At 41.5% G+C, this 26,886-nt stretch overlaps 1 protein-coding gene across 2 annotated transcripts in view; it reads left to right on the top strand.

Moving 5' to 3' along the window:
* Positions 1-25,260, top strand: part of LOC311265325 (acid-sensing ion channel 1-like) — a 59,845-nt gene extending 34,585 nt beyond the window's left edge. The window contains exons 3-10 of one of the 2 annotated variants that reach the window (XM_084366860.1): positions 17,193-17,343; positions 17,534-17,661; positions 18,585-18,735; positions 18,857-18,913; positions 19,077-19,230; positions 19,982-20,073; positions 20,170-20,249; positions 20,608-25,260. In XM_084366860.1, the coding sequence (XP_084222986.1) occupies positions 17,193-17,343; positions 17,534-17,661; positions 18,585-18,735; positions 18,857-18,913; positions 19,077-19,230; positions 19,982-20,073; positions 20,170-20,249; positions 20,608-20,727 (933 nt within the window). In that variant the 3' untranslated portion in view covers positions 20,728-25,260. Of the gene's footprint in view, positions 1-17,192; positions 17,344-17,533; positions 17,662-18,584; positions 18,736-18,856; positions 18,914-19,076; positions 19,231-19,981; positions 20,250-20,607 lie in introns of both variants that reach the window. The other variant, XM_084366859.1, reaches the window with a different exon arrangement.
* Positions 25,261-26,886: the final 1,626 nt, after the last annotated feature.

Below are 26,886 nucleotides of genomic sequence, written 5' to 3'. Positions count from 1 at the left end.
CGGAGTTGCTTACATGCACCATCTGCGAAATGAATTAATCTCTTGGTATTCAGCAACAGCATGTGACAGGCTGGGAAATCTAAAGCCTCAGCGGATTTCTCTCAGCAGAGTGTGAAATTTGTCACACGGAGGAGGTTCACTCCAGGGGAAGAGCTGCAGGGCCTTTTTTCCCTCCTGACAGTTTTCCCGCCCTCTAAACTGCACCAAAAAGTGACAGGAGTCACGGTAATGAATGCATTCATTAATTGAGGTTCGTCCCACCTTCGCTGGGTGGTGTTCTGGGAATAGCAAAATGAAAGACAGTTGATGAAAGTCGGGTGTGTAAGCTGCACAGAAGCAGCAAGGTGCTCTTCTCCAGGAGGGGAGCATGCTCCAGCGGAGACTCTATCTGTCTTTTGATGTTTCCTTACTAATGAGGGGAATGCTTTCCTCCCTCTCCTCAGTTGGGATGCAGTCTCCGGTGATCAAAATGGTCAGTAAACAAAAGCTCGGGGCTGGCTGCAGTGACTCTTCCTGCTGTCCATTCTCCATCCCGAGGCAGATCTAGTATACGAGCTGGTCCCAGCTCATCCCCCTCAGGAGCTCAACTGCTTTATTTCTGCCACTCAGATGTTGAATCATGGAGAGACTCCTAAAATATATCTACAAGTACTCTATTGTGTAACTGGGCCATGAGAGGTATCCAGAGGGAACGGAGATGCATGTATGTCACGCATCATCTGTCAGCGCATTGTCCATTGTGCATCTCTGCATGTTCAGTATGAGTACTGTAACCTTCTGACATATTACCATATGTTCATACTTACATATTGTCTTCATCTCACCACAGAACATAAAGCACTTTACTTATTAATGTGGCTTTTTCCTCGGAAGCGGTCTGACTGTTGCATCCACAGTGTTTCTTCTTGTGAGGTGTCCATTTTGTTAAGCTTTCACAGCACAATGGCAACACTGTGAGGAAAATGGTTGTGGATCAGATTGAAAGGGGAATTCTGGTATTTTTAAGCCTGGATCCTATTTTTACATGTTTTGGTGCGCGAAAGATGAATAAGTACCGTGGTTAGGCTAATAGACGATGGCATCATCCATCGCAGATGGCTGTCAGTCATCAAAATCTGAGCCCTGACCATCGTAACATTGTGATTTAAAAGGCCCCCCTCACCAGAGAGCACAATAAAGTAGTGTGTTCCCTCAGAGTTGTTGGTGTTTGTGAAATATGGGAGACAAAAATCAAAAGAAGTTTGTTGCTGCTCAGTACACAAATGTTACGTCTCCATGTTCGTTTATAATCAAGCCTGCACAGTAAGGTGAACCGAAGATGCTCAGTTACATAGGCAGCTGCAGTGTTTCTTGTCTGCTGGCCACTGTTAATGTCGTTCTTTCAACTGCACCCTTGTTATTCATGTTCAGCTTCCTCAATATAACTAGCCGGCTAACTTTGTTTCAAGTTCCTGAGGCGGAAAACTGCTAAACACATGAGGATGTAATCCTAGTTAAATCTGCTGAAAGTGCCATCATCTGAACGAAGGCCTCTGCCGCGCTGACTGGGCCCGCGGCTGTTTACCCCTCGATGTTTACTCAGCACACTGGAGTGATATAGCGCAGCTAGCTTCCTGAATATAAGTCGCCGGCCAACTATGTGTCAAGCCTTTGAGGGGGAACACAGCTATGTCACGGATGCCTCTGATTGGTTGGCTTCATTGGTTGCGTTCTCTATGCCTGGCTCAAACTATTAACTCACACAGTAGCTCTGATAATGTCCGTTTTCAGCAGTTTTTGAGCTGTAGATTTGCGTTTGATGAGATTTGTAAGAACACCGACCTCTTCGGCCTCTCTCCCGGTCTTCTGCTGCTCCTCTCGGGGTCACTCATCCTCGTCCTGAGCCTCTCTTCATTGTCAGAGTGTCTCTGGGCTTGTTAGGTAGAGCGGACAGCTGCCAGGCTACCCTGCAACTGCTCCGCCACCTGGCCTGTCCGCTCTACCTGATGAGCCCAGAGACACTGCGGCTGTGACAGCCAGTCATAGTGGTGAGATTACCGGGGCAACTACAGCTCACAATTTGCTTTACGTTTGTCTTAAACAACCACAAGTAAAATACAAGCACAACAGTCCTCAAACTGCTTGTTTTTGCCACTGACTGAGGTTGAAGCTGTGGCACAGCCTGCCGACTGAGGTGATCTACTGAATCGATTACAAAACTTTTGGTAATTATGAATCATTTACATTCATAAAGATTGGGACCAGGTATAAGGATGAAAATTCAGTCAATATCTATTCATTGGATGAAATGTTCCTTTAATGTCATTTATTTGGATCAATTCGGGTGACATAGAAAACTAATTAAAACTAACTTTAATCATGACGCACAGTTTCATTAAATGGGTGAGGACAGGATCGATTTATGTCGGTGTAAATTATGAGAAGAGCCCGGATGAACTTGCAAAGTTAAACATGCAATTTGGAGAGACTTCTGGGGCAATTAGTGAGTTCAAGTCAGGTGCCGAGTGAAATGCTCAGTGACAGGCTGTTGGCTCTCCTGAATGAATTTTCCTCCATCCTGCTGGAAGGTGATTACAGCTCTTTTTTTATACATTGCATATTATTTGACATGCACCGAGGAAACAGCCACACAAATGTATGCATTCAAGCGATCACAACGTATAGACACATACTGTACTATACCTTCCAAACACTCCAATCATCGTCGTCACCCCCATTACAGCTAATCACAGCTAACCTTTCATCTCGGTCTATGCAGCCAGACAGACACCCAATCATCCAACGCCAGAGACTAATTTAAACTCACCCTAAATGACTCGTCATTATTAGGCTCCGCTCGGGCACGATTCATAGAGACCCATCTGCGCGGAGATGAACAGTATAGTTAGTTCACTTAGACTGCTGCAGTATAGCAACAGACAGATGGATGGGAAGTCTAAAATGCAGTTTTTGTACATATCATCATTCGCTGAGTACCTGCCAACCCTGAGATCTCAAAAATAGAATGGATTTCAAAGCGGGGACCTGGGTGTCAGAGACTGTTTCCTGCACTCTGGTGACTTTTAAAGAATGAAAATAAATTAGTACCCTGCAGCAGCACTTTTATGTTGAATACTGTGTGAATTTCTGACATAAACTAATATTCATCATCTAGTTTTCCTTCATTCATTCATTTTTGCCCCTGCCTCTTAAAGCGTCTGCGCATGCTACTGCCCTGTTTTGTCTGCCTCCCGATGGTTATTGATGTTGGTGTAGCCTCCGTGACCGACAGAAAGATCAGCACACGGACATTTATGGTGTTGGTCCTGGTGTTCACCTGCTTTCCTTTCACATACTATGGTCCTGAGCATTCATCATTATTTATTCTTTTATTCTTCATTTCTTATATTATTCTTGTTGTCCTCGTTCAGAGTACACCGAGGACAATGTAAAACCATTCCTTACCAACAAATTCCTTGTAAATGTACACAAAGTTGGCCAATAAAGCCAATTCAGATTGAATGGAGCTACAATAAAAAGCGCCAGGTGCTCTACATTTACGACTGAATCAGAAAAAGTAGGATATAAAGCGGTGTTTGCTGAGTTGGCTCGCTTAAAAAGTGGCTGTCCTTACTCATTAAGATATTTTTTGGCAACAGGGACAAACAATTTTCTAGAGATGTTTTTCTGAGCACAGGGGACTCTGTATCTTTGCCCTGTGGGCAGCAGCTGAAAGTGGTGATTCCTCTGATATGCAAAGAAATATCTTATTGCACTTATTTAGACAGGTATAGCAATTGCAATATGGGGTCTGTCTCAAAGAAGCATGTTCCCGTATGCCCTGAGAATATGATTTGTAGGCTGGATCATCTCTGTAGCACCAAAATGCTTCATTTATAATGACATGTTCTGACACATTTTACCCTAACATATAGCAACGTTTCCAAAACAACATGATTGTTGCAGGGCACCAGAGACATTCACTCACATTTGGTTAGGTTTAGGCAACAAAACTACTCGGTTAGGTTTAGGAAAATATTGTGGTTTGGTTTAGGGCTAGGGTTAGGGGGTTAGACGTCTAACCCCCTAACATCTAATATTGCATAATCTAGTCCGATTTAATGGATCTTTGATACATGGTTGTGAGCGTCGATCCTTCTCAAACAATTTAACAAACAAAACATGTCTTGTTTTTCGAATATCGTGCAGTTCAGGTACATCATGTACGTGACATAACTTCACTACAGTAAAGTCCAAATAACTCACAGTTGACTTCAGCTTTCATATCTGACATAAACAGCGATTTCCTGGTATGAAAATCCTGTGCTTGTTTGACCCAACCATCCGTCCCCAACTTCGTCTCGGTGAGGACTTGTCGTTTTTTTATAGAACGTCATCTGACTCCTTTGCTGCCATAATAATTACTGTGGCCTCTAAAGGTCGCCGCCTAACAAGAACCGTAAATATGGGTCGTAAGAAGCTGCTTTCACAGTCGACCGATTTGATTTGGTTAGATTTCAAATAATTGCTCAGTCCAATGGATGGATGGATGGATGGATGGATAGATGGATAGATAGATAAGACATTGTAAAACACTGCTTTCCATACTTCACACATGAGGATTTAATCCTAGTTAACCCCGCTGTCTGTCACTTACGGTTCCATCAGCTGTATAAGGCCTCTGCCCCGCTGACTGGGCCGGGGGCTGTTTACCCCTCGATGTTTACTCAGCTGTGCGTGACCGGAGGGCGGTGCCCACTGGAGTAATACAGCACAGCTAGCTGCCGCTGTGATGGCCTCTCTGACTGCCTGGGTTTCTCTCACAGCAAAGCGTGGGCTCTCCACATGGCTGGCACAAACAGGCGGGATGGAAATTTGTAGGCGACGGTGATGGCTGCGACATGCAGGGAAAAGGCGGGCAGAGGAGGAGGTTTTTATATCCCATATGGATCTTCTGCATATCAAGGTTCGGCTCAGGGGATAGAGAGAGGACAGAGGGAGGGGTAACGATGCTGAGATTAATGTTACGAGTCACAATTTGCCAGCAGTGCAAGTTCTTCTAAGCTGCCATATAACTATTTAATTAAATACAATTATATTATAAAAAATGCACTGGATAACTGCATCACAGTAATACAGCTGCAGAGTTATATATCAGGAGCTAATAGTGTCTTATTCCTCCAAGCAGCCATTTGCCATCTCACACCAGTCAACTTCTGCTCACTTGTGGAGAATAAGAGGCTGTCGACAAACTGCATGAGCCTCTATAGAAAGCTGAACAGCTCTGAATAAATGAGAATAGACATTTATGTCTCTCATCGAAACTCACAAGACCATTTCCATTATTCACCGAGAAGGGTCCGCACAGGAGGAATCTGAAAGTATCATTTTTCTGTGGTTATTAAAGCGAGCTCTTCACTAAACTTTCCCTCACTCTTCATTTCAGTGAATAGCAGACACACAGGTGGAGGGAATAACAGGGAACCTTCCCTCAGGGTGTTATTTCCTCTCACTGCGTGGTACCACTGCAAGTCCATCCACCAGAGAGACCAGGGATTGTATTATCCCAACAATTAATTGCCCTCAGAGACAGATAGTGGCTCGCAGGCTCTGCTGCCTCCGCTTGATCATTTATGTTGTTTTGTTGTGAATCTCCTCAGTTGTTTTCCTCAGAAAAGGGTTTCTCTTTAATTCTCTGCTGATTGGGATGCCTGTGTGCCACATCCAGCGACAATTACAGGGAAAGTTGGTGCAATTTGCTTTCATTTGAATATTTTTGTAGATGATTAATAAGCCAATTATTTTCTTGATTTACTGATTAAAAATGTGGGCTATAAATTCCCCAAATTCCCTCTTTTCTTCTAACTTTGTAGCATTTGTGACTTTTTGATCACGTGTCAGTTTTGAGTTCTGGTGTCTTTGAGTTGTTATAAGCAACATGATCTCATGAGATGGAGTATAAATAGCATTCCACGTGTCATCTCATGCATTTTTAAGCTTCTCCCGTGTCATTTAATGTGGTGTTGTCACGGTTGGGTAACAGTAATAACAATGTGATTAACATTTTATGAAGGCCGCTGTTTGGTTAGGTTTAACCAACAAAACTACTTTAGGTTTAAGAAAAGATTTTGGTTTGGGTTAAAATGATTTAACTTACATTAAATATTTGACATAACTTGAGGGAAGTTAATTACACGTTTATTTACGGACCTAGGTTAAAACTAAGTCAACGTTGACATTTGGTGTCAAGGACACAAACGCCATCCTCCTTATTGTTTGTTTGACCCATCCATCCATCCATCCATCCATCCATCCATCCACCTCCATGTGTGGACTTTCCCACTCTTCTTACTACAATACGGTATTTTTTCGATGACTTTTGTGTTTCAAATGACAAGTGAAAAGCTTGATGCAGAGGGTGTTAAATGACATGCAAAAAGCCAAAAATGCACTTTAGTAACAAAGGAAAATAGCTTAAGAGTGAGAGTTTATGAAAATACAGGAGCCAAGATTACTTCATTTGTCCCAAGGGAAATTTGTCTTGAGCCCTATTCACACGGGACTAGTATTACCTGGGGACCTCTCGTTATTTGTAATAATTGCTGTGGACGTCTCTGATCTTAATCTGTAATTTGTAAAGTAAAAATTCCACCACATTTTACCAAACATAGAGGTCATGTGGTAATGTTAGTACCGTACAAATCAGCATGTCAGTGATGTGTGATTGTTTTTGTTTGATTGAGGCTCATAATATGTTGAACAGCAGCGCTATAAGAGCCGCTATATTGATGTTTAAGAGTGATGACAGAGAAGGTTAGGGGCAACAGAAGGTTGTCATATCCCAGTGCAGCTGCAAAGCATCTTTGACTTGATCTAAATGAGCTGTAAATGTGTTGTAATGCTTGTAACACATGAAGGAAGTGAGCAAGTCAATTCTCATCTATATAAATAATGTGGCTGCTGAAGAACAGACGCTTCACTACTGAAACATTGATGTCACAGAGAGCCTCAACATCATATCCAGGAGGTAATGGCAGAAAAAATGTAAGTAAGATACAGACTTCACTTATCCTGTTATTGGCTTTGGACATAAATCCTGCTACATGAAAATACATACATACAGTAAAAAACAGGCAGAGTGCAGACATAAGGAGGCCAACATACACTAGTATGCTATACTGTAGCAGACGAGTGCAGATATAAGTGCAGTACATGCAACAACGACCCTTATTTCACACTTTACTTATGTCCTGAGTTTAGGAGATTTACTGATAGAGGGATAAACAAGTTTTTATACCTGTTCAGGCTGTATTTGATTTGAGCCCTGTACTGTCCCCCAGAGAGGAGCAGTTTGTATTCTGTATGCATGGCAGGAGAGAGGTCAGGTGTAATTTTCCTCGCCTACTTAACTATAGTCTTCTCAAAGAGCATGTGGAAGGAGGGATGCTCCCTCACCTCCCATCACTGTCATTACTGTGTGGACCAGTCCGTTGATTTTTAATTTTAACTTACACTAAAGGAGGCATATTATGCTCATTTTCAGGTTCACAATTAACTACTTAAATAGGTTTACATGCTCTAATGCTTAAAAAACACATTGTTTTTTGTTCATACTTGCTGCAGCACTGTATTTGCCCTCTGTCTGAAAGGCTCTGTTTTAGCTCCTGTCTCTTTAAGTAAACACTGATGCATTAACAATCCGATAATGCAATTTATACCCATAGTAATATATAAGTCACAGGGGCCATATTTCTGCAGAATGACTACTTTTACTTGATACTTAAAAGTAAATTTCTATACTTTTACTTAAAGACATATTTCACTGCTGGACAGATGTCCCTTGCGAGCTGTGAAAAAGAGCTGTGGTATTCCCTTTTGCTCAAAAGAAAACCTGCCAAATGGGCAACTGCAGTCTGAGTCTGAATTTCGGCTGTTGCATATTTTTGACGAGAGACCACGCCGTCTCAACAGTTATAAACGTGCCACCGCTGGATATTTTTAAGTAGAACTCGGACCGAAACCGGATATGTTACACAGCCTTGTTTGTAGCGAGAGAACCAGGGTTTTGAAGGAGACCATGGGACATTTCCAGCCGTGTTGGTGCTGACCAAAACAGGTATTTTTAGTCAAACCATGATGTTTCCTAAACATAACCAAGTGGTTTTCATGCCTTAACCTAACCCGAGCATAATCGTTGTATCGGTATTTTATTTTTCGTGTGAACGCTTCTTCCACCACAGGGTGATATCATAATGCATCTATACGTGGTATAAACAACCTCTTCTCACCTGTCTTCTTGTACGATAACACCTTCCCAATTTAACCTGTATCTCACATTCACTCTGGCATGCTGTGATAGTGCTCCGGTCAGCACACTTCTGACTTTTAGATAGAGGCAGCACTCTGAGGTATATACAACTTAAGTGAATACACACTTCCACTTTTCTTCATATGATATGCTCCCCGCTCTCCTCGGGTCTCCTGAGGTGCACCTTACCCAGCACTACGATGCTATCGTCTCTGAAGGTGATAGGTACTGAGAGCACGGACGGTGTCTGGGAATAGGATGAGAGAGGAGGAGGACTGTCTCTACTGGCCTGTGAAATATTCATCAAATGAAGCAGGGGCGGGTGGGGAAGTGCGACAGGAGATGGAGAGGAGTCCACAGGGGAATGAACATCAGAGTTCAGGAAACACAAGGGAGCGAGGGAAGAGCGGTGCGGACCAGGGAGGAAGGAAACATAGGAGGGAAAAGAGTTGTGTGGGAGCTGGTGGTTAAAATCCCACATATGATAGATGGAAACTCCCCTCACAACAGTGGAGGAGGTTTTATGATATTTCATCTATAACGCAGCAGGTAACACGGGATAGAGACTGATGATAGTTTCCCAAAAATATTGAGTTCTCACATTTAAAGTGATTTCAGATACACATGAACTTTCCTCAAGCACTGCAAAGGTTTTCTCCTCTGCTGTCAATAATGTCTGCAGGACTGGCCGTCCGAAACGATTAGGTGATCATTACACGGCTGTCCCCTACAACCTGCGCCGCCCCAAGGTGTCGTCAAACATCAATGCACTAGACATAATGGTCTTGATTTGCATGATCAATCCTCACTCTTTATTCTGACTTTGACCTTCAGTATAAATACAATGATTTGGTAAAATGGTGCGCTACAGTTCTGCAGAACACCGGTCAAATATTCAAAGGAAAAAATGGGTTTTATTCTAAAGTTTCAGAATTTATCCTACTAACGAGTAGACTGTGTAAACAAAGCTTGATATAGATAACTTAAAAATACTGAAAATACAAATACACTATTTATTCCAGTTCAGGTACGATTGCTGAAAACTGTTTCAGCCTCTTTAGGCCAGCTGATTGGCCACAGATATTCATGGTCACCAGAGGATGAATCCTAATGATCTTGACTGTTCCCCTGGCATGTAAATGTGTCAACAAATAGTGGTTACGTCATATTATTCAACATTTAAGAAACATTATTGTCCATCACATAGTGATGGAAAAATAGCTTCGGTTAGGGCTCAAGCAACATGAAAAACATTCACACCCATGAGAGAAAATTACACAACAACTCCATAAATCAATAGAAGCGCATGTGCAAAGCTACATTAAAAGAGTAGTGTCTATTTTGCCTTGTTTAAAATGCATATTGCAGCGGGAATAAGAGAGTTCTTGTGAGTTCTCCTTTCAGCCAGCGGTACTCTGAAACGGCTGCCTGAAGGGAGTAGCTGAAACGAGTGGTGAAGGTGGTGTGAAGGGTCCTCTGTGATGCAAACTGCTGTTCTTTTTTACTGCACAACTGTAAAGTTGTATTTGAGTGGTGGCGGTGATCTAAGCTGCATGTTTGATGAGTTTTTTCTTGCTTTTTTTCAGTGAGAAAGTTGTACCAGGATGCAATGTTAAATTTAAGGACTGACTCAGTGAGTGACTGGTATATTGTTGTTAAAATGTCCTGCCTGACGTTAAAACTTTTCAGCCTCGGCCTTCAGAGAAACATGCGCTGCTGGGCTTTTTTGTAGACCCCGTGTGCATGCATGTGTGAAGGACAGGCGGTGGTTGATCTCAGTGCTCAAGTACCTAAAGACATCGACTTGTTCCACCACCTGCCCCTCCAGCTTGAGCGGCCCAGAGGGAGTGTGGGGGGTGTCAGATGCCGCCCGCTGCACAGCTCCTTGGTTTTAGAGATGTTTAGTTCCAGTGAGCTCTTCTGGAACCAGAGGGCCATGGTGTCCACAAACTGCCTGTGTGTGGACAGGGAGTGCTCATCTATCAAACAGGCCACCAAGGCCATGCCATCCACATGTTTAAGGAGTGTCAGTCCGTTGCTATTGCAGGTTATTTCATTTGTGTATATAGATGAAACACTGGCATGTTATCAATCCTGTTTCAAACAATTTTAAGCAGGTCAGAACATATTACTACACATTGTTGGTGGATTTCTGGACAATAACCAATTAAAATATATAAGTCTAGCTTTATTTGTTCGTGGCAGAGAAGAAAAGCAGATGTTGCGACTAAGCTCATCAGGTTACAGCATGGCTGAAAGAGTGTTGCCTCCAACTAAATATCTCTTAAACACCCAGCATGATGAAAGAATTACAGGTCAAGCGTGAATTGAAATATCTTGTGGTGTTAATTTACTCTAACCTCTCCTCCAGACCCATGTTAAATGATTCTGTAAAGTGGTTTCATCTTGAAAATGTTCACTTCATTAGAAATTTAAATGTCTACAGAGGCTGCCAAGACGTTTCTTAATTCTGTGATTTTCACTCATCTGAATTCTTGTTGCTCAGACTGGTCACAGGCGAGCACCGACACGCGGAAAACACTTCAATTACTGTACAGACAAGCGATAGAAGCACTGGATAAAGAATAAAAGTACTTCCATCAGTGCTCAGTTTTAAAAGAAATATCAGATTTTAAAGTGGCAGCAGATGACGAAACGTAAGTTATTCAATAATTTAGTCTGCAGACAAATAACCTTTTGACTAATTCTGGTATTTTTACTCATATATTCCCATGTGTTTCATTAATTAGCACTTCCTAAATAAACAAAACTGAACTGAGCTAAATCCCTGAAATGAATTACGATACAAGGACTCCGCAGCTGTTCCAGCAGCTCTCTGAGGCTGTACTAAGCACAGCTGTGCTTTGAGCTGAATGCTAATGTTAGCATACTATCACGCCCACAATGACCATGCAAACATCTTGATGTTTAGCAAGTGTGCTTTTTTTTTTTTTAACCACGTTCACCATCTTAGTCTAACTTATAGTCGTAGCGCTGAGGCTGCTGGGAATGGATTTGCAGGTATTGGTCATAAATTCTAAGTGCTTTATCCTTAATGACTCTGTTAGGACGCTCCCACACAGTTTAAAAGCCTGCAACTCCCGTCCAGTTAGTTAGAAGTGAAGAAACCTCTTGGATGAGAGGTGATCACAAAGTTAGTCAAGGCAAGGCATCAAAGTTTATACAATGCATCCTCTGGGGACCATGAATGTCTGTTCCAAATTCAGTCCGATAGTTGTAGGGATGTTTCACTGGGAGAAAAAAAAGGCCTGCTGGTGGTGTTGGAGGTAATGTCATCACGATTCGTCCTCTGGTCACCATGAATGTTTCATAGCAAATCATCCAATATTTGTTGTGATATTTCAAGGCAGCAACCGACCGACAGCCATCCCTGGAGCTACAGCTACAGCACTGTGGCTGGAAATACAGATAAAATATAAATGTAAAGCAGTCACTTGTATGTTTTCACTTCTCAGACCACAGGCACAAATTGGCAGATATCTATGCGGGCAGTATGTCAGTAATGTTTTGACAGGCCGTCATCTGGTCTTTTCACTCCAATTAAGCAAAAGAGTTTCTCTATTAAGCCTTTTATTTATCCGTTCTCCCCAAGGAGCCCTGTGGTTCACCTCTACTCTACCTATTGTTGTTTGCCTCTTGTCATGACTTCTTTATTTTGACAACCAGTGACTCAGTTTGACAACCAGTGACTCAGGGTTTGATTCCATGTCCAGGGCATCATTATTACACACGCACACTCGAAAACAGAAACAAAGTCCATTGTGCCTCTGGCTTTCAGTCCCTTGCTTTACTTTATTTTTCTCTTTGGAGTGGCTCTCTTTTCCACCCAAGACTGGTTATTAGTGTGGTGAGTCAGCTATTCATTCAGAACCAAACGGAGGAGGGGGATTGTTTGGCTTTGATGCTTTTATTCCTCAATTATTTTTACTTTTGGGCTGCCAACATTTGTGATCAGACTCCAAGATCACCCATCACAGTGACTGTTAACTGTAATCAGTCACCTTCACAGAACAGACTATGCTGGCAAATTTGTTGGCTTTTTCGCTGTGCTGATTTCTTTCCTTTGGTTTTAACACACTGCAGGCTGTCTAAATAATCACGCAGGGGCAGTTTGGCCACGCTGGCGGTTTGGCTCTAGAAGCAGCCGTACCGGTCTGTTTGTTGGTCATCCCACCGCTTTGGTTCAGGCTCAAACATCTCAACAGCTAATGGATGGATAGATACGACATTTTGTAGAGATATTCATTGTCCCCATGGTGTCCTACTGGCAAGTGAAAATTCTCTGCTGGAAGGATCGCTATTGCTAAAAACCCATTCAAAAAACCAAATGAGTTGGAGATGAGTAAACCTCGTGCAGAGATGTGAACTGATTTCTGGGTTTTAGGACTAATTCCTGTGGCACTTTGATGCACATGGTAAAACTTCTCCATTTTAGCATTGTGAACATGTTAGCGTGCTTTTGTTTAAGCACTACTGTGTCTAAGTACAATCTCACAGAGCTGCTAGCATGGCTGAAGACTCTTAGTCTTATTAATATTAATCCCTTTATTTATGTTCCTGGACTTTATTCATGCATGAAGATATCTAGTATAGTTTTTCCAGGTCACCTGAAATAGGATTACAGTCTTTAATTACACGAGCTGCACAATACGATACAACACAAGTGCACATACAGTACAGTAGTTTAGTGCTGGTCACCGTGGGCTGCTTGTCTGCTCGCTGTTGCATTAAAATAGCGTTTCCCTTCTGATAGCTGTTTAAGCTTGCAGCATAATAACAGTAAAAGTGTTTGCACTTAGCCAAGACTGCTTTAAAGTCTTTGAAAACATTCCCATAAAACAACAGAGCACTAATGGATTGAACTCATCCTACTGAGACGTCTTTTAGCGGCGCACAGATTGCAAGACTGAAGACCTCAGTAAGTGGGTGGTAAAAGTGCACGGATTTGTGATTTAGAGATTCTTTTCGAAATCTGATGTGTCTCTAAAAACAGATATGCATAATTATGTGCATAATGATTAATTACAGTAGAGCTCTGTTGAGTGCTTTTCAATACATGGGAAATTGTGCGTGAGTGACAGCTTTATTGATCACAAAGCTCTGAAGATTATAGCCTGTGTAAACTGGAGTCGGTAAGTAATGTATTAAATTCAGCGGGAAAGGGATCACTTCAGTTTTTGTAGTACCTTGACAGCGGCAGAAGAGTGTTGGGAGCGCACACTTCCGCTCTCAGAGGTCAGAATTTCCCTTTCTCATAGCACTTAGCTTCACTCATGTTTGATATGATTTCTGCTGCGGAGAACCTTTTCCATATGTGCACAATAATTTATTCATACCTCATAAAGAAGCAGAACAAGCAGCCACAGCATGCACACTGAGCAGATTTTGTGCATTATACATCTTCAGTGTTTTTACTCCTACAACCTCTGCAACAACAATTCAACAAGAGACAGACAACACATGCCACCTGACATCACCTCAATTCTGTGTATCGATTAAGATGCTGTTAAACACCGTGACCCCGTATGGATTTAACGTTTATGTAATGATTGATTTATTTATGAAGTACAGTAAGTGCAGCCGCTGTGTGATCTGACACATTTATGCTTTCATTTGTGAAGAAAAGGGAGCGCCTTTCCAACAGCTCGGGAAGTTCTTTCGGATGTTAAACCGACCAGCAGAGTTCACAGAGTCTGTGATCAATAAGTGAGGATGAATGTTCAGTGAAGGTTAGAAAGGAAACAGAAAGACTGTGTAGTTTAACCAAAGCTGTGTTTACTGGATATTTTTTAAGTCATGCTCGCTGCTGTAGCTCAAGAAATGTCAGCCTGTTGGTTAGCCACTTTGCCAAGACTGAAATATCTCAACAACTCTAAAATGGATGGTAATGAAATTTTGTACAAGCATTCGTGGCCCTCAGAGGATGAATCCTAATGACTTTAATGATCCTCTCACTTTTCCTGTAGTGCCCCCAGGATTATGGTTTAGCATTTTGAGTTAAATGGCTCAACAACTACTGGACTGATTGCCATCCACACATGCATACCCCCCTCAGGATGACTTGCAGTTCTTTTGGTGTTCCTAAGTTTTCATCTTGAGGCCAGACCGGGTCAACATTTACTGTGTCCAATGCTTTGGTTTATGCACAAATAACCTCAGCTGTGCTTACTAGAAAATAGCCATGTCACAAGTCATGCCAAACACCTAAATATCAGCAAGTTAGCATACAGATGCAGTGGCTGATAGCATACCTTTTTACTACTGTAACACGTATTGCCTATGGAAGCAAAAAAATCAACAGCACTGGAGGAGAAAGCGCAAGTTTTGGACTCCCAGCAGCAGACTTTAAGACAGCGCCTGCCAACGGTATCTTTCGGACATCCAGCCTGACAAGCCAAGGGAGGAAGAGACTTGGGATAAGAGCCATGCTAATCCATCTTGGCTTCTCCTGGACAGTGTCTGCTCGCAGGGAAGTGAAATTGACAAAATGGGCTGGAAAAGCGACTGTTGTGCCCACATCTTTACAGAGACCCGTCTCCACTGCAACTTCCCCAATCAAGAAATGAAGAACAATAGGCTGAAACATAGTAAAGGACTGGACTAGGTGATCAATGTGCTCCTGAAGGGGTACAGCAGTGGAAGACTGTTTTGTCATTTTGAAAGAGCAACAGCCAGTCGGTAAACTATCAAGAGATTAATTCCTCACTTAGTAGCAGTACATGTCCACAGGATCTGTCATTTACACGCTCACTATTCATTGTCAATATAAGCAGCCATGAAATGCATTCTGGTAGCGCAGTGTTGCTTTGCAGGAGCAGGGTTGTTGCGTTACCTGCTCCTTATTTGCATGAAATTGAGGTCTAAGCTACTTAATGCAAATCAGGGCCGCCCAGCATGATTTGCCTGCCCCTGGAAACTCCTGAAAAACGAAAACAAAATGAATTGTTGTTGAGTTAAAAAGAAGACAGATTGAGTAACTGCATGACTTACTTTTATTTATTTTTTTTTTGCCTTAAATGTCTTCAGAAACACATTTCAGTGAATTGTTTTCATGATTTAAGAGAAAGCTTCCAAACTAAATGAAATCTGGTGTAAGAGGGTGTTTTCTCATTTGATCGATACGGGGAAGCAGTGTGACCTCTCGCACCGATAAATGCCCCTGTGGAAATGTTCTATAAGTCATAAAGTCAGTCATCACACATAATGCAATAAATGTAAACAGTACAGACAGCAGAAACAAAGCCAGCTGTATTAAGTAGAGTCAAAAAAGTCATTCACCCCCTTTGTAAACCATTCTCTTGAAAACCAGAATCAAATTACACATTTTTAAACTAAAATTGGCTTCACTCCATAATTTAACCCAAACAATAGAAATGCATGTCCTTTTTTTGTTTTTTTGCCTTTTTATCTTTCTTTACAAGCACCTCTCAGATTATATTTGCTCTCCTGTATTGAGAGGAACTTTTGTACACAGTCTGGGAGTGACTTTGATTTTGCTGTGAACATTATTAGCATAATATTATCATAAAACAAGTCATTAAATTTTATAAGGTGGGAATTTGTTCTTGTAGTAAGACTATTGAATTTATAGTCATTTTAAAGGTTCGGCCTCCACGATTCCTCACTATAAGATATGTCATGAAGAATAACGGGGCTGACCTCGCTTTACTTAGCCGGGCTCCTTTCTCACCTCCACACAGCTGGCCCTCCGTGGTGTGAAGTTGTTGTCGATGTTGGATTGTTGGTCTCAGAAAGTTAAAGAAATGGGAGGTAGAGGCTCTGAAGCTATTGAACCGTCCGACAAGCAGTTCTGATGAAGTATACTGGAGCCTCAGGTACAGCCTCACAGAGCTGCTGACTCTTATCACATGAAACAAACACTTCCTCCCAAAGAAAGGAAACTACCTTCGGGTTTGTCACTGTGAGTCGAAATGTGTGCACATATATCGTTCGTGGCTCGTCGTGCCTTTCATTTGCCTTTTCTTGATCGCGCTGAGTGTTTTTTTTTCCCAACTCAGATTGATGTCTGCTTCTGCAACCAGCAATCTCTTGCTGCTTGCTTGATAGATGGCCGAAATGTCTAAACTGCCCTTGGCAGGACCCAAACTCTTTCTCAACAATTACTTGGTTGGTTTGTTCTTTCTAATCATAGATATGTCATCCCGTGCCATAACGCTGAACAATAGCCTGCTCCAAGCGTTAGCGGCTAAAGCCCCCCCTCTGCCTCTGTCTCTTTCACTTTGCATCCTTGATCTTCGTTGCTCCCTGCTCTCCCACTCTCTCTCATTCTCCCCGCATGGGTTATGTGACTCATACAGCACTAAACGCTCTAATGCAAGATTAACTCTTGGCCAAAGAAATGCTCCACACTGACACGTTCCCACGTTTTGATTAAACATGTCATGTGTGTTTTCGCTGATATTCTCACAGCTTCAATCTAACATCTGTGCCTCTTTCCTTAAACATTGTCTCAAAATATTAATTAAATTATTTCCCTGCTGGCATGCTTGGTCTCCATGGTAACATCAGGTCCATTATAAGTACAATAAAGAGCATGAGAGGGAACGTTAAATCTCCGGTCTGCCAGTCTCCATCACCTCACTGGGTTGATTGTGTAACACACAAACCCAGAAGGAAGATCTCCTTTCCATCTTTCCCCTTTTTCTCTTCCACTGTCCTTGTCTCACCTCTTTTTTTTTTTCTTACTGTCACACATTTCCTCTCATGCTATCTCCGTCGTACACACACATGTTCACACATACACACACTGACATCAGAAATTGAGTCAAACACTGACCCCCAGTGGAAAAGAGTAGTTAAGAAACCCTTTGCAGTTTTGCAGCCCTGTGATTAAAAAAAAATCTCTCTCTCTCGTGTCTCTCAGGTCTTCACTCGCTATGGGAAGTGTTACACCTTTAACTCCGGCGAAGATGGACGCCCTCCCCTCATCACCACCAAGGGAGGTATGGGTAATGGACTCGAGCTCATGCTAGACATTCAGCAGGATGAATACCTGCCTGTCTGGGGAGAAACAGGTGAGGGGGACATCATTCACTTCAATCAGTGGCTGCCATGTCTGGTTATCTGTCACGCTCTAGCAGCATGTGGGTGTGTTAATACCTCAGAGTGAAAAACTCAGAGACATGAACCGAGTGTCTGGATTCGTTGGTGAAACACATGTTTAAAGTGTGTTGCTGTGATCCCCCATTCTTTGATTTCCTGCAGACGAGACGTCCTTCGAAGCTGGGGTCAAAGTTCAGATCCACAGTCAGGACGAGCCGTCCTTCATTGACCAGCTCGGATTCGGAGTGGCACCCGGGTTTCAGACATTTGTCTCCTGCCAGGAACAGAGGGTATAAATCATCCTTATACATGTGGCATTTGTTAAAGCACCTGAGATCTTAAAGTTCCCATGAAGTCAAACTCAGTGTTTTTATCACGTCTTGCTCTATATCTCACCTGTACGCTGCCATTGTCCGTAAATATATTGAGGCAAACAGCGCTCCACGAGCCATTTCACAGGAGCTTTAAATTATTTTTTACACATGATGCTTGTAACTAAACAAGCCACAACCAAGTTATATTGTTTTAAAAAAACAATTAAAAAATGCATTCCTGATTATTTATTAAGAGTTTAACAGTTAAAAAGTCAATTAATCTTCATCAGGACTGTGTGAGTGTGGTTTGATCTGATTTGGTAAGCATAAGCAACAACAGTTAAACTGTCATCCTATTTCATTTCAAACTACATTCTGATTTGTGCGAGGACGTACATGATGTAACCTTTTTCCAACCGAATGTCGCCCACTAACATTTAGTCATTTGGCAGACGCTTTGGCAGATACAGTCTGATTAATCAATTATCAAGTCAAACCGCTCCTCGATCGTTCCCCAGTAAATCCTCAGGATTTTATGTGTCTTCTTCAAAATCACAAATCACATTGCCTCAGTGAGCTTTACAGTCTGCACAGTGTACGACATCCTCTGTCCCTGGACCTTTGATTCATGTGAGGAGAAAGTAACTCCAAAAAAACGCTTTAGCAGGGGAAAAATGAAAGAAATGTGTCCAGATTTTGATGATAAAATATACAAAGTATTTAAAACATAAATGAGCAATGATCCAGTACAAGTACAATGTTTAAAACTTTAAAAACTCCTTAATTTTCTGTTGTCAAAACAACATTAGACAGTACGTTTATTTTTCTACATAATATCCTATTCATAAGTGTGGCTGTGTTTAATAAGCGATGTGATGTATGGTTTGTGGTTGTTGCAGCTGATATATCTTCCTCCACCCTGGGGAGACTGTAAGGTGACGGCCATGGAGTCAGACTTCTTTGATAGTTACAGCATCACAGCCTGTCGCATCGACTGTGAAACGCGCTACCTGGTGGACAATTGCAACTGTCGCATGGTGCACATGCCTGGTAGGAAACAGCTCTTACTGTGTGTTGTATCACATTCACATTAATGATGCTGCGGCGAAACACTACTGTAGGCACTTCAAAGAAAGCTAATTGATGTGAGTGTGTGCTGTTTTTGCTCCAGGCGACGCGCCCTACTGCACCCCCGAGCTTTACAAGGAATGTGCTGACCCAGCTCTTGGTAAGAAAAGGCTTCGTTCACGTGTGGTGTGAATCTTTGAGGAACTGATACAGAAAGCACACACAGACACACACACATTACCATCATCTCGTGACATCTTTAAGTCACAGCAGCACAGATCCGTTGAAAAGGTCAGGCTGAGCTCTGGTTTTCTTCTCTCCAGATTTCCTGGTGGAGAGAGACAACGACGTCTGTGTGTGCGAGACGCCGTGCAACATGACCAGATACAGCAAAGAGCTTTCCTTCGTCAAGATCCCCAGCAAGGCCTCGGCTAAATATCTGGCAAAGAAATACAACAAATCTGAGCAGTATATTAAGTAAGGATCAACCATACAGACTGTACAGTATACATTTACTTTATCTAGATGTTGTAGATGTTGACCAAGACATTAATTAAAGATCTAACATGTAAGATTTCTGCATTAAAAAATGTCTAAAAACAATTATTCATTCCAGGATTAAGTCAGAGAATGAGGAACACAACGTGAATAAAACATAAATAAAATAAAACAGAAAATAGAACAAAACTCCCCTTGTCCGAGTCATGCCAGATAGATTTTCTACCAGTTATGATAGTTGTTTAATAGTGTGGTCATGCTTTACTCATGCAAGTTTGACCGCTTGTTTATCAAGTGTTTATATGCCCCAAACAGACGGATTACTCTACTGTTCATTAGACGTAAACTAGGTAGCAACCTGTGTTTATGTGTTTGAATGCAGGTCAACCTCTCACTAAGCTCAGCACTCACCAGAGACTCCGGTTCGCTCTCCTCCATGTAACGTTACGTTCATGAAGTAAAACATAAACACCCGTCAGTGGAGGTCATCTTTGCGGATCGCTGCTGTAGTCAGGTTGCGAAAGATGAATCCACTTTTCAAGCCCAACATTTTAAAAGTAATCTCTGCGCTCTCCTCCTGTTAAACAGCTCTGGTGTTTATTCCTCCAGAAGGTCTGGCTCTGCACCAGACTCTCTCCACAACACAACACTGTCACATCCCTTTTGTTTCGATAGAGAGACCCCTAGTGGCCTAAAATTGAATATCAATGTTTTCCCTTTTCCTCCACAGGGAGAACATCCTGGTTTTAGACATCTTTTTTGAGGCTCTCAACTATGAAACTATTGAACAGAAGAAGGCTTATGAAGTGGCTGGACTTTTAGGTAGAGATTTATTGAGTTTTTCTTCACACATTGGACGATCTTTCAGTCCTTATAGCAGATTATGTTTTCTCATACATTTACATTCTCTTATTTCAGGTGATATCGGTGGTCAGATGGGGCTTTTTATTGGGGCAAGCATACTCACCATTCTGGAGCTGTTCGACTACCTTTATGAGGTGAGAAAGTGATTAGATAGAAGAATAATAGCTGTAGCTACTATCTGTGATCATGTCCTCTATATTTTTATACGTAGATTCCTCTAGTGAGATACAGGCCAAATAATTAACAGAGAAAAGGAGGCAGTATTTTCCCACCAATGTTTTATTCCTGACTGTAGAGAAGGCCTTGAAACAGCATTTAGACCTTGGTGTTTGGAAATAAGACTTACAGAAAATATAATTGAAGAGTTAAGCGAACAAGCTAAATATAATATGAAAAATCCAAATAATTAGAAACATTTCAAGTTGTTCTGCGGAGACTTGGCATCAGCGTTTCTGAAACCTAGACTGTTTGACACTGTGTTTATCTCCTCAGGTGATCAAGTACAAGCTGTGTCGCTGCTCTGATAACAAGCACAAGCACAACAACAACAACGACCAGGGAACAGTGCTGAGCTTAGATGACGTCAAGTGTCACGTCAGTAACTTTCACTAGGCTTCTGCAGCCGTGTGAGGGAGGGAGCCGCTGCACTCTCTTGTCTCTGAGCGGTGTTGGTGGACTTTGCTCGTTGCAGTTTTTTCAGACTGCAGGAGCAACAGAGCAAGTGTGTGAACTGTGCCTGGTTAAAGGTTTGTGAGCGGGCGAGGTGAGTTCAGCGTGTGGCCGACATCAGGAGAAGCCACACAGACAGCGGGGGCGGCAGAAACCAGTGATCAACATGTTGTGATGAATTCAAAAATGTCAGAATATCTGCATGGTCATCTGTAAAACAGCTTTTCAAGACGTAGAGACAGATACAGTAAATAGGGGCATAAACTAAGATATGGCTCTTCAGCAAATCAGCATTTGAAATCGCAGCTCTGTGTCATTTGTCAACTTGAAGGAGTTTTTTTGACGTTCATTTTCACTTGCAAATTGTTTTCTGGAGGAAATTTTCTTTGAGGAATCTTCATGTCACTTCTTCACTTTTGTCCTTGGTGGCTTGCTTTCATCATTCCTCCTTTGTTCTTGACTCCCCCCCCTTTTTTCATTTTTATATTCATGTCATCCAACCGCATCTTATGACAGTCTTCCCTTGCTAAAAACCTGAGCATTTTGCCAATAAACTGTACTACCTCATCTTGCAAGGGTGACAGCCCCCCGAAGAATTTACAAGCCAAGCAAATTAATAACAAAAAGGTCATTTTCTTTTATGGAAATTAGCCGAGCAGGATGAAAGAACCAAGCTGGCATTTAAGTGAGGCAACGTTAACATTTGCTGAACAGCAGACCCAGGCCTTTTCGACAGGAGTCATTTTGACTTGTCATAGCAGAAAAAGAAAGAAAAGCACAGGTGTAAATTTAACTTGAATGATGGCTGAATTTAGCTGCTTCGGTCTGAGACTCCTGGTATTGTGAACGCTGGCTCACTGCCATGTGTTACTGTGAGACTAGATTACAAGTATCACCTGTGTTTTCCTGACTAAACAAGTCAGAGTGTCTGCTGTGAACAAGGCCACAAGTAAAGGACAATCCCTGATAATGAGTGACAATCCAGGATAAAGAGTGAAATACTTGTATGTAGTGTTAAAAATTCACAAGTAGGAGAATCATAAATTCAGAAAATTGACTAAGTAGCATCCGTCATATTCACCTTATTTTCTTAACGTGGATGTAAAATGTTGGTCAACTTCCTGTTATTGTGCCGCACTTCTGCTCTGTCAGCTCCCTCATGAGAGCTAACAGAGCTAACTAGCTTGTTGTGCTAGCTGCTGCAATGAAAAGTGAGTTAGCTAATTGCTAGCCAGTGGGCGGAAGTGCATGGCAGGAAGTCTCGCACAATAAAACAGAAACTGGCTGTGCTCCGTGTCTGGTTCCTTATTTGAAAATAAGGTGAATAGCTAACAGTAGCTAACGCTGTAGCGGCGAAACCCCTGATTGTATAGAAATTAAATGAGAGTAGTTCGACTTTTGGGACAAAGCTTATTGTTGTTTTCTGGCAGAAAGTTAGATAAGATTCACACCACTCTCATATCTAACTGTAATATGTGAAGGTACAACGAGTAGCCACTTAGCTTAGTTTAGCACAAAGACTGAAAATGATAAGAAAATCTGCCTACAGCACCTGTAAAGCTCAAATTAACACATTTGATCTAATTTGTTTAGTGTGTACACAAACCCGAGTGTGGAAATGACAACAGAGTGCTGCATGAATTTGTGCACTTCCGGTTCCTTCTTGTTGAAGACGCTAGGTTTTTTGAATGGATTTTTGATGTCTGAATAAGGTCTTTGGTGAACACACGCTTAGGAGATTTTTAACTTTCCAAATTGGACATTGATCAGTTTATAGTAAAGTGTGTATATTATATCGTAGAGGGAAGCCTGGTGGTCGTGACGTGGAAGTCATGCAACCACCATGTACATCAGTTATAGCTTGACGTTAGCTTTTTACAACTGGTGATTGCATTTCAGCTTCAAGAATCATAAAAGTGGTGTTCATCTGTGAACAAAACCTGTAAGTATCATAAACTTGTGTTTGTCATAGATCTTATTTTCTGCAATAATCCAAAATCCAATTGAAAAATCCCGTAGGCCTTTTGTAGAGGGAAGCAGGCGATGCTGCCACTGACATTGGAAGTCAGAGGTCTCAGCTAGCCGGACGTGACACTTAACTTGACGGACTTCATACCCGAGTACGAACAGATAGTCAGGTTTATCAACTGTTAACAAGTCCAGTTGATAACAATGTATTGTGTGGTATTTTGCATACAAACACAGAAGCAACATGTCCACAGATAGAAGTTGGACAATACTGTGTGTAAGACTTAATGATTTAATGAGACATAAATAAGGCAGAAGAACTAATAAACAGTATCTACATGCACTGAGCAGCCATCTTGGACTTTAAGGTCAGGGCTGATGAGGTGTATCTGACTTTTCCAAGTTAGAAATCAAACTTTAGGGGACGTTTCAGGTGAAATTGCCGACTGGGAACTCAGAAATTACCACTTCCCAGTTCAAATGGAATGCACCATAACTAACAAACAAAATAACAGCAGAGTCAATCTTCTTATCTAACAGCGACAGATGGATACACAGCAACAGATTAAATGTACACATTATGAACAAATATTTAAAAAGCTTTTTTCTCTGGCAGCCAGGCGCTACATACTGTATTTCTTCCTCTCAGTGACAATCGCAGCATAAAGTAAATCTCAGAAGACATCAAAAGTATTTTCCTGGCAAGAGTACAAAACAGACTCCAATACATAACTATAAGGGAATGTCATACATTTTTACATGCAGACTACATGTTGATGTTGTTCATCACATTTACTGTACGAGTTTCCTTTCGGGTGTGTTAACATGGCAAGATAAATGAGTATAAAACTTTTGAATGTGTTTTTCCATCTTCTAGGGCTCTAAGTTGCATGTAGCGCTGTACAGTGGGCGTCTTAAACGTGGTCCATCAATGAACAGTTAACCCGCACGTCTGGCTGCAGTTTGTGTCAACATCTGTGTGTGTTTTGTGAGCATGTATTTAGTTGCGTTTGTGCTCATTAAGAAGCTGATGAAGGGAAATTGGAAACGCTGCCCTCAAATCCAGAACACTGTATCTGTCATCAGTTAGGCTGTAAACATGTCATGTGCATGTTTAAAGGTTTGTCTCATATGCTGTCTCTACTCTGAATCTGTTTACAAAAATCAAACCATTTCAGTATATTTCAGTATTCTGTTGGTTATAATCTACTTGCATTCGTCCCCATTGAGCTCTATGTTATTCTCTGAGAATGGGAATTGTATATTGTGTAGCTGTGTGGTGTTATTATCAAGCACAATCATACCATCGACTGTAATTTACTGTAAATATTGCAACGACTATTGATAATAATCTTATTGTATTAGAACAGTTTGATCCGTCTAATGTTGTATCTGTTGTATTTATTTTATATAGACTAGCTGTGTGTTTCAACTCTTCTGTACATATGAAAAGTATATTTATCAAAGACAGTATTGAAGTATATGGCTTTTCTTTTGTATCGCTACAGTCACAGCAGCTTATACTGTATCCATAAATGAAGATGAACTGCTGGATTGTTTTTCCGGCGTCCACTGCATGAGGTCATGCATCTCAAAACAAGTCATGCTTTCATGCTTTTGTCATATTTCTGCCTCCATTTTTTTAATCTCCGTTTTCATTTAAAATATGAAAGGATGATTATTTTAGTCTGGTGATCTAATGAAGCAGTTGTTATATTAAAGATTAAATGCTAACTTTATGTAACTTTTATTCGCTTCAAGGTGTTCTGCGTCATCATTTAAACCCAGTCTGCACTTCTTTTTCAGGCATCTTTGGATGTGAAAAACACCGCTGTGACCAATAACGTTAAAATATCTCCCCAGTAAGCCATGTCAGTGAGTGAGCAAGGAACTAGCTCGCCTAAATGTAATGAGGCTATCAATAATGTTATAAACTCCACCGGTGCTTTTCCTGCTTCGGCAAGTCAAAATGTCTGCCGCAAAAAGGGTCTGCTGGATGAGTCTACAGTAGAAATAGCTTTGTTTCACTGTGCATCATTTTCTGTACAGATTTCCTCCTAATTACCTCTTTAGGATGGAGGTATCACAACAACTTTTTTTTTTAAATCAATTTCCTTGAGATTTTCTACTATTATCCATGTTTCCCAGATGGTGTATCCTAATTAGGCCAGCTTTGGTCATCCCATGACTTTTTCCTGTAATGTCGCCAGAATAAATGTTGGCAATGTTTCTTTAGGTTCAGTTTTCTATTTTATGTTGTGACAACACTGTGCTTAAGATCTGGTTTGGTTTAGACACAAAAACAACCCTAGTTAAGGTGAGGAAATATCGAGTTTTGGCTTAAAATACTACACAGCTGGAGATGTGCCGTCTCTCGTGGCAAAGTTTTTCCTCACTCGAATCGAGGGTCTAAGGACAGAAGATGTTGTTCACTGTACAGATTGTAAAGCCCACTGAGGCAATGTGATTGTGATTTTGGGCTATATAAATAAAATTGTTTTGATTTGATTTGATCTCATCAAAATATATGTTTTTGTCGCTACAAACACGGCTGGAAATTGTCTCAAAGCCAGTGGTGTCACGCTTACAAATGTTGAAACCCAGGCTTCACTGGCTTGGCAACAATATGTACTGCAACTCCACCATCGGATATTAAAGTCAGGCCATAAACGTGTAATGTGAACATGATATGACACAAACTGTAGAAATATCAATATGGAGTGTAGCCTATGACACTAACACATTTGAACGTATCAGTGGTTTTTATCAGCACAACTGGGCTGAATGTCACCATGAGGTTCACATTTCTGAATCTGAGTGAAATGTCCCAACAATTACGGGATGGAGCGGCACAAGATGGGCCTGTCTGTGTGTGCTTTTCTCTGGGGTGAGCCCTCAGTCTGTGCTCATTTTGAAACAACATCATAAACATATTTTCTGTGGATCATTTTCTCAGCATATTAGGGGATGTTATGTACATTTTGCTCATGTGACGTGTATGACTGTGATACTGCTCCCACATTCCTTGTGAGGGAACAAGATAAAAATGTGAACCTGAAATCATATTGAATTAGGCCATTGATGCTTTTATTCATGACGAAATCACTTCAAAATTGATAACATCCTCATGGCCTTAGCTGCACTTTGTATAGTGCTCAATTGCAAATGTTAGCATGCTAAAACACTGAGCATTACACCTGCTGAACATCAGCACGATAACATTTGTGAGCATGTTAGCATGCTGACGTTAGCATGCAGCTTAAACTGTGCCTCACAGAGCTTCAAGCTTGGCTCAATGACTGCTGATTCAATATACAATAGGAATGCTCAAATGTGATCACATGAGGGAAACGCATGTGACTTCATGATACTGATGTTGGTGGTGCAAACCCACTCTTCAGTAAGCTAGATTTTGTGCTTGCTCGTATAAAAACCAGACTGCTGAATCTGGAGTTCTCCTTCTTCCTACGTCGCCTCTTCTATTAGTTGTTCCAGCTCTTATGCAACAAGGTCCTCTTTTGTTTGAGCCCTCCAGACCAAATAATTTCTCCCACAGAGATCTTTCTACGGTCGCTCTCATGACTTTTAATGGGCTGGCCATTTTTTGCACAGCACCTCCTGTGAGTATAATGAGGAGGAAGCACGGAGAAGACATTTAATAGAAGGGTTTGTAGGGCTCTAATCAGGCACATCTACAGTGCTACAGTACAGTACAAAAAGTTCTGCATTCAAAACTTCAATGAAAACAAAAGTATTTTAAGCGAAACGTCTGACAACTGCAATTAAAACATTTACTTAGATAGTTTTATCAGAAAATTTTACGGTTTTAAGTCGGGAGTCAGAATTTCCGAGTCGGTAAAGAGCGCCGAAGTCTCGCTCCTTCAGGTGGACCCCATGGGACCTTTGTGAGAAATGTAATAGTTTTCCATTCAGTAATCAATGTACTATATAAAACATATCAGGATGTGAGAGGAGGAGGGGAGAAGGTGTAAGGTGTTAGGTGTAAGGGTCAAAAAGTCACATGAGGGGTAATTCCCTCTGTCTGAGGTGTTACAGAAGGTAGATAGGATGACATTTACTGTCCTAATAAAACATCATAGGGTCACTGTTCTGGGAAAGACATGATCAACCCAA

The sequence above is a fragment of the Pagrus pagrus genome (assembly GCF_965226575.1).
Source record: "Pagrus pagrus genome assembly, chromosome: 11".
NCBI lineage: Eukaryota > Metazoa > Chordata > Actinopteri > Spariformes > Sparidae > Pagrus > Pagrus pagrus.
Note: the sequence above shows the minus strand (reverse complement) of the source record. Positions and strands in the feature narration are given on the sequence as shown.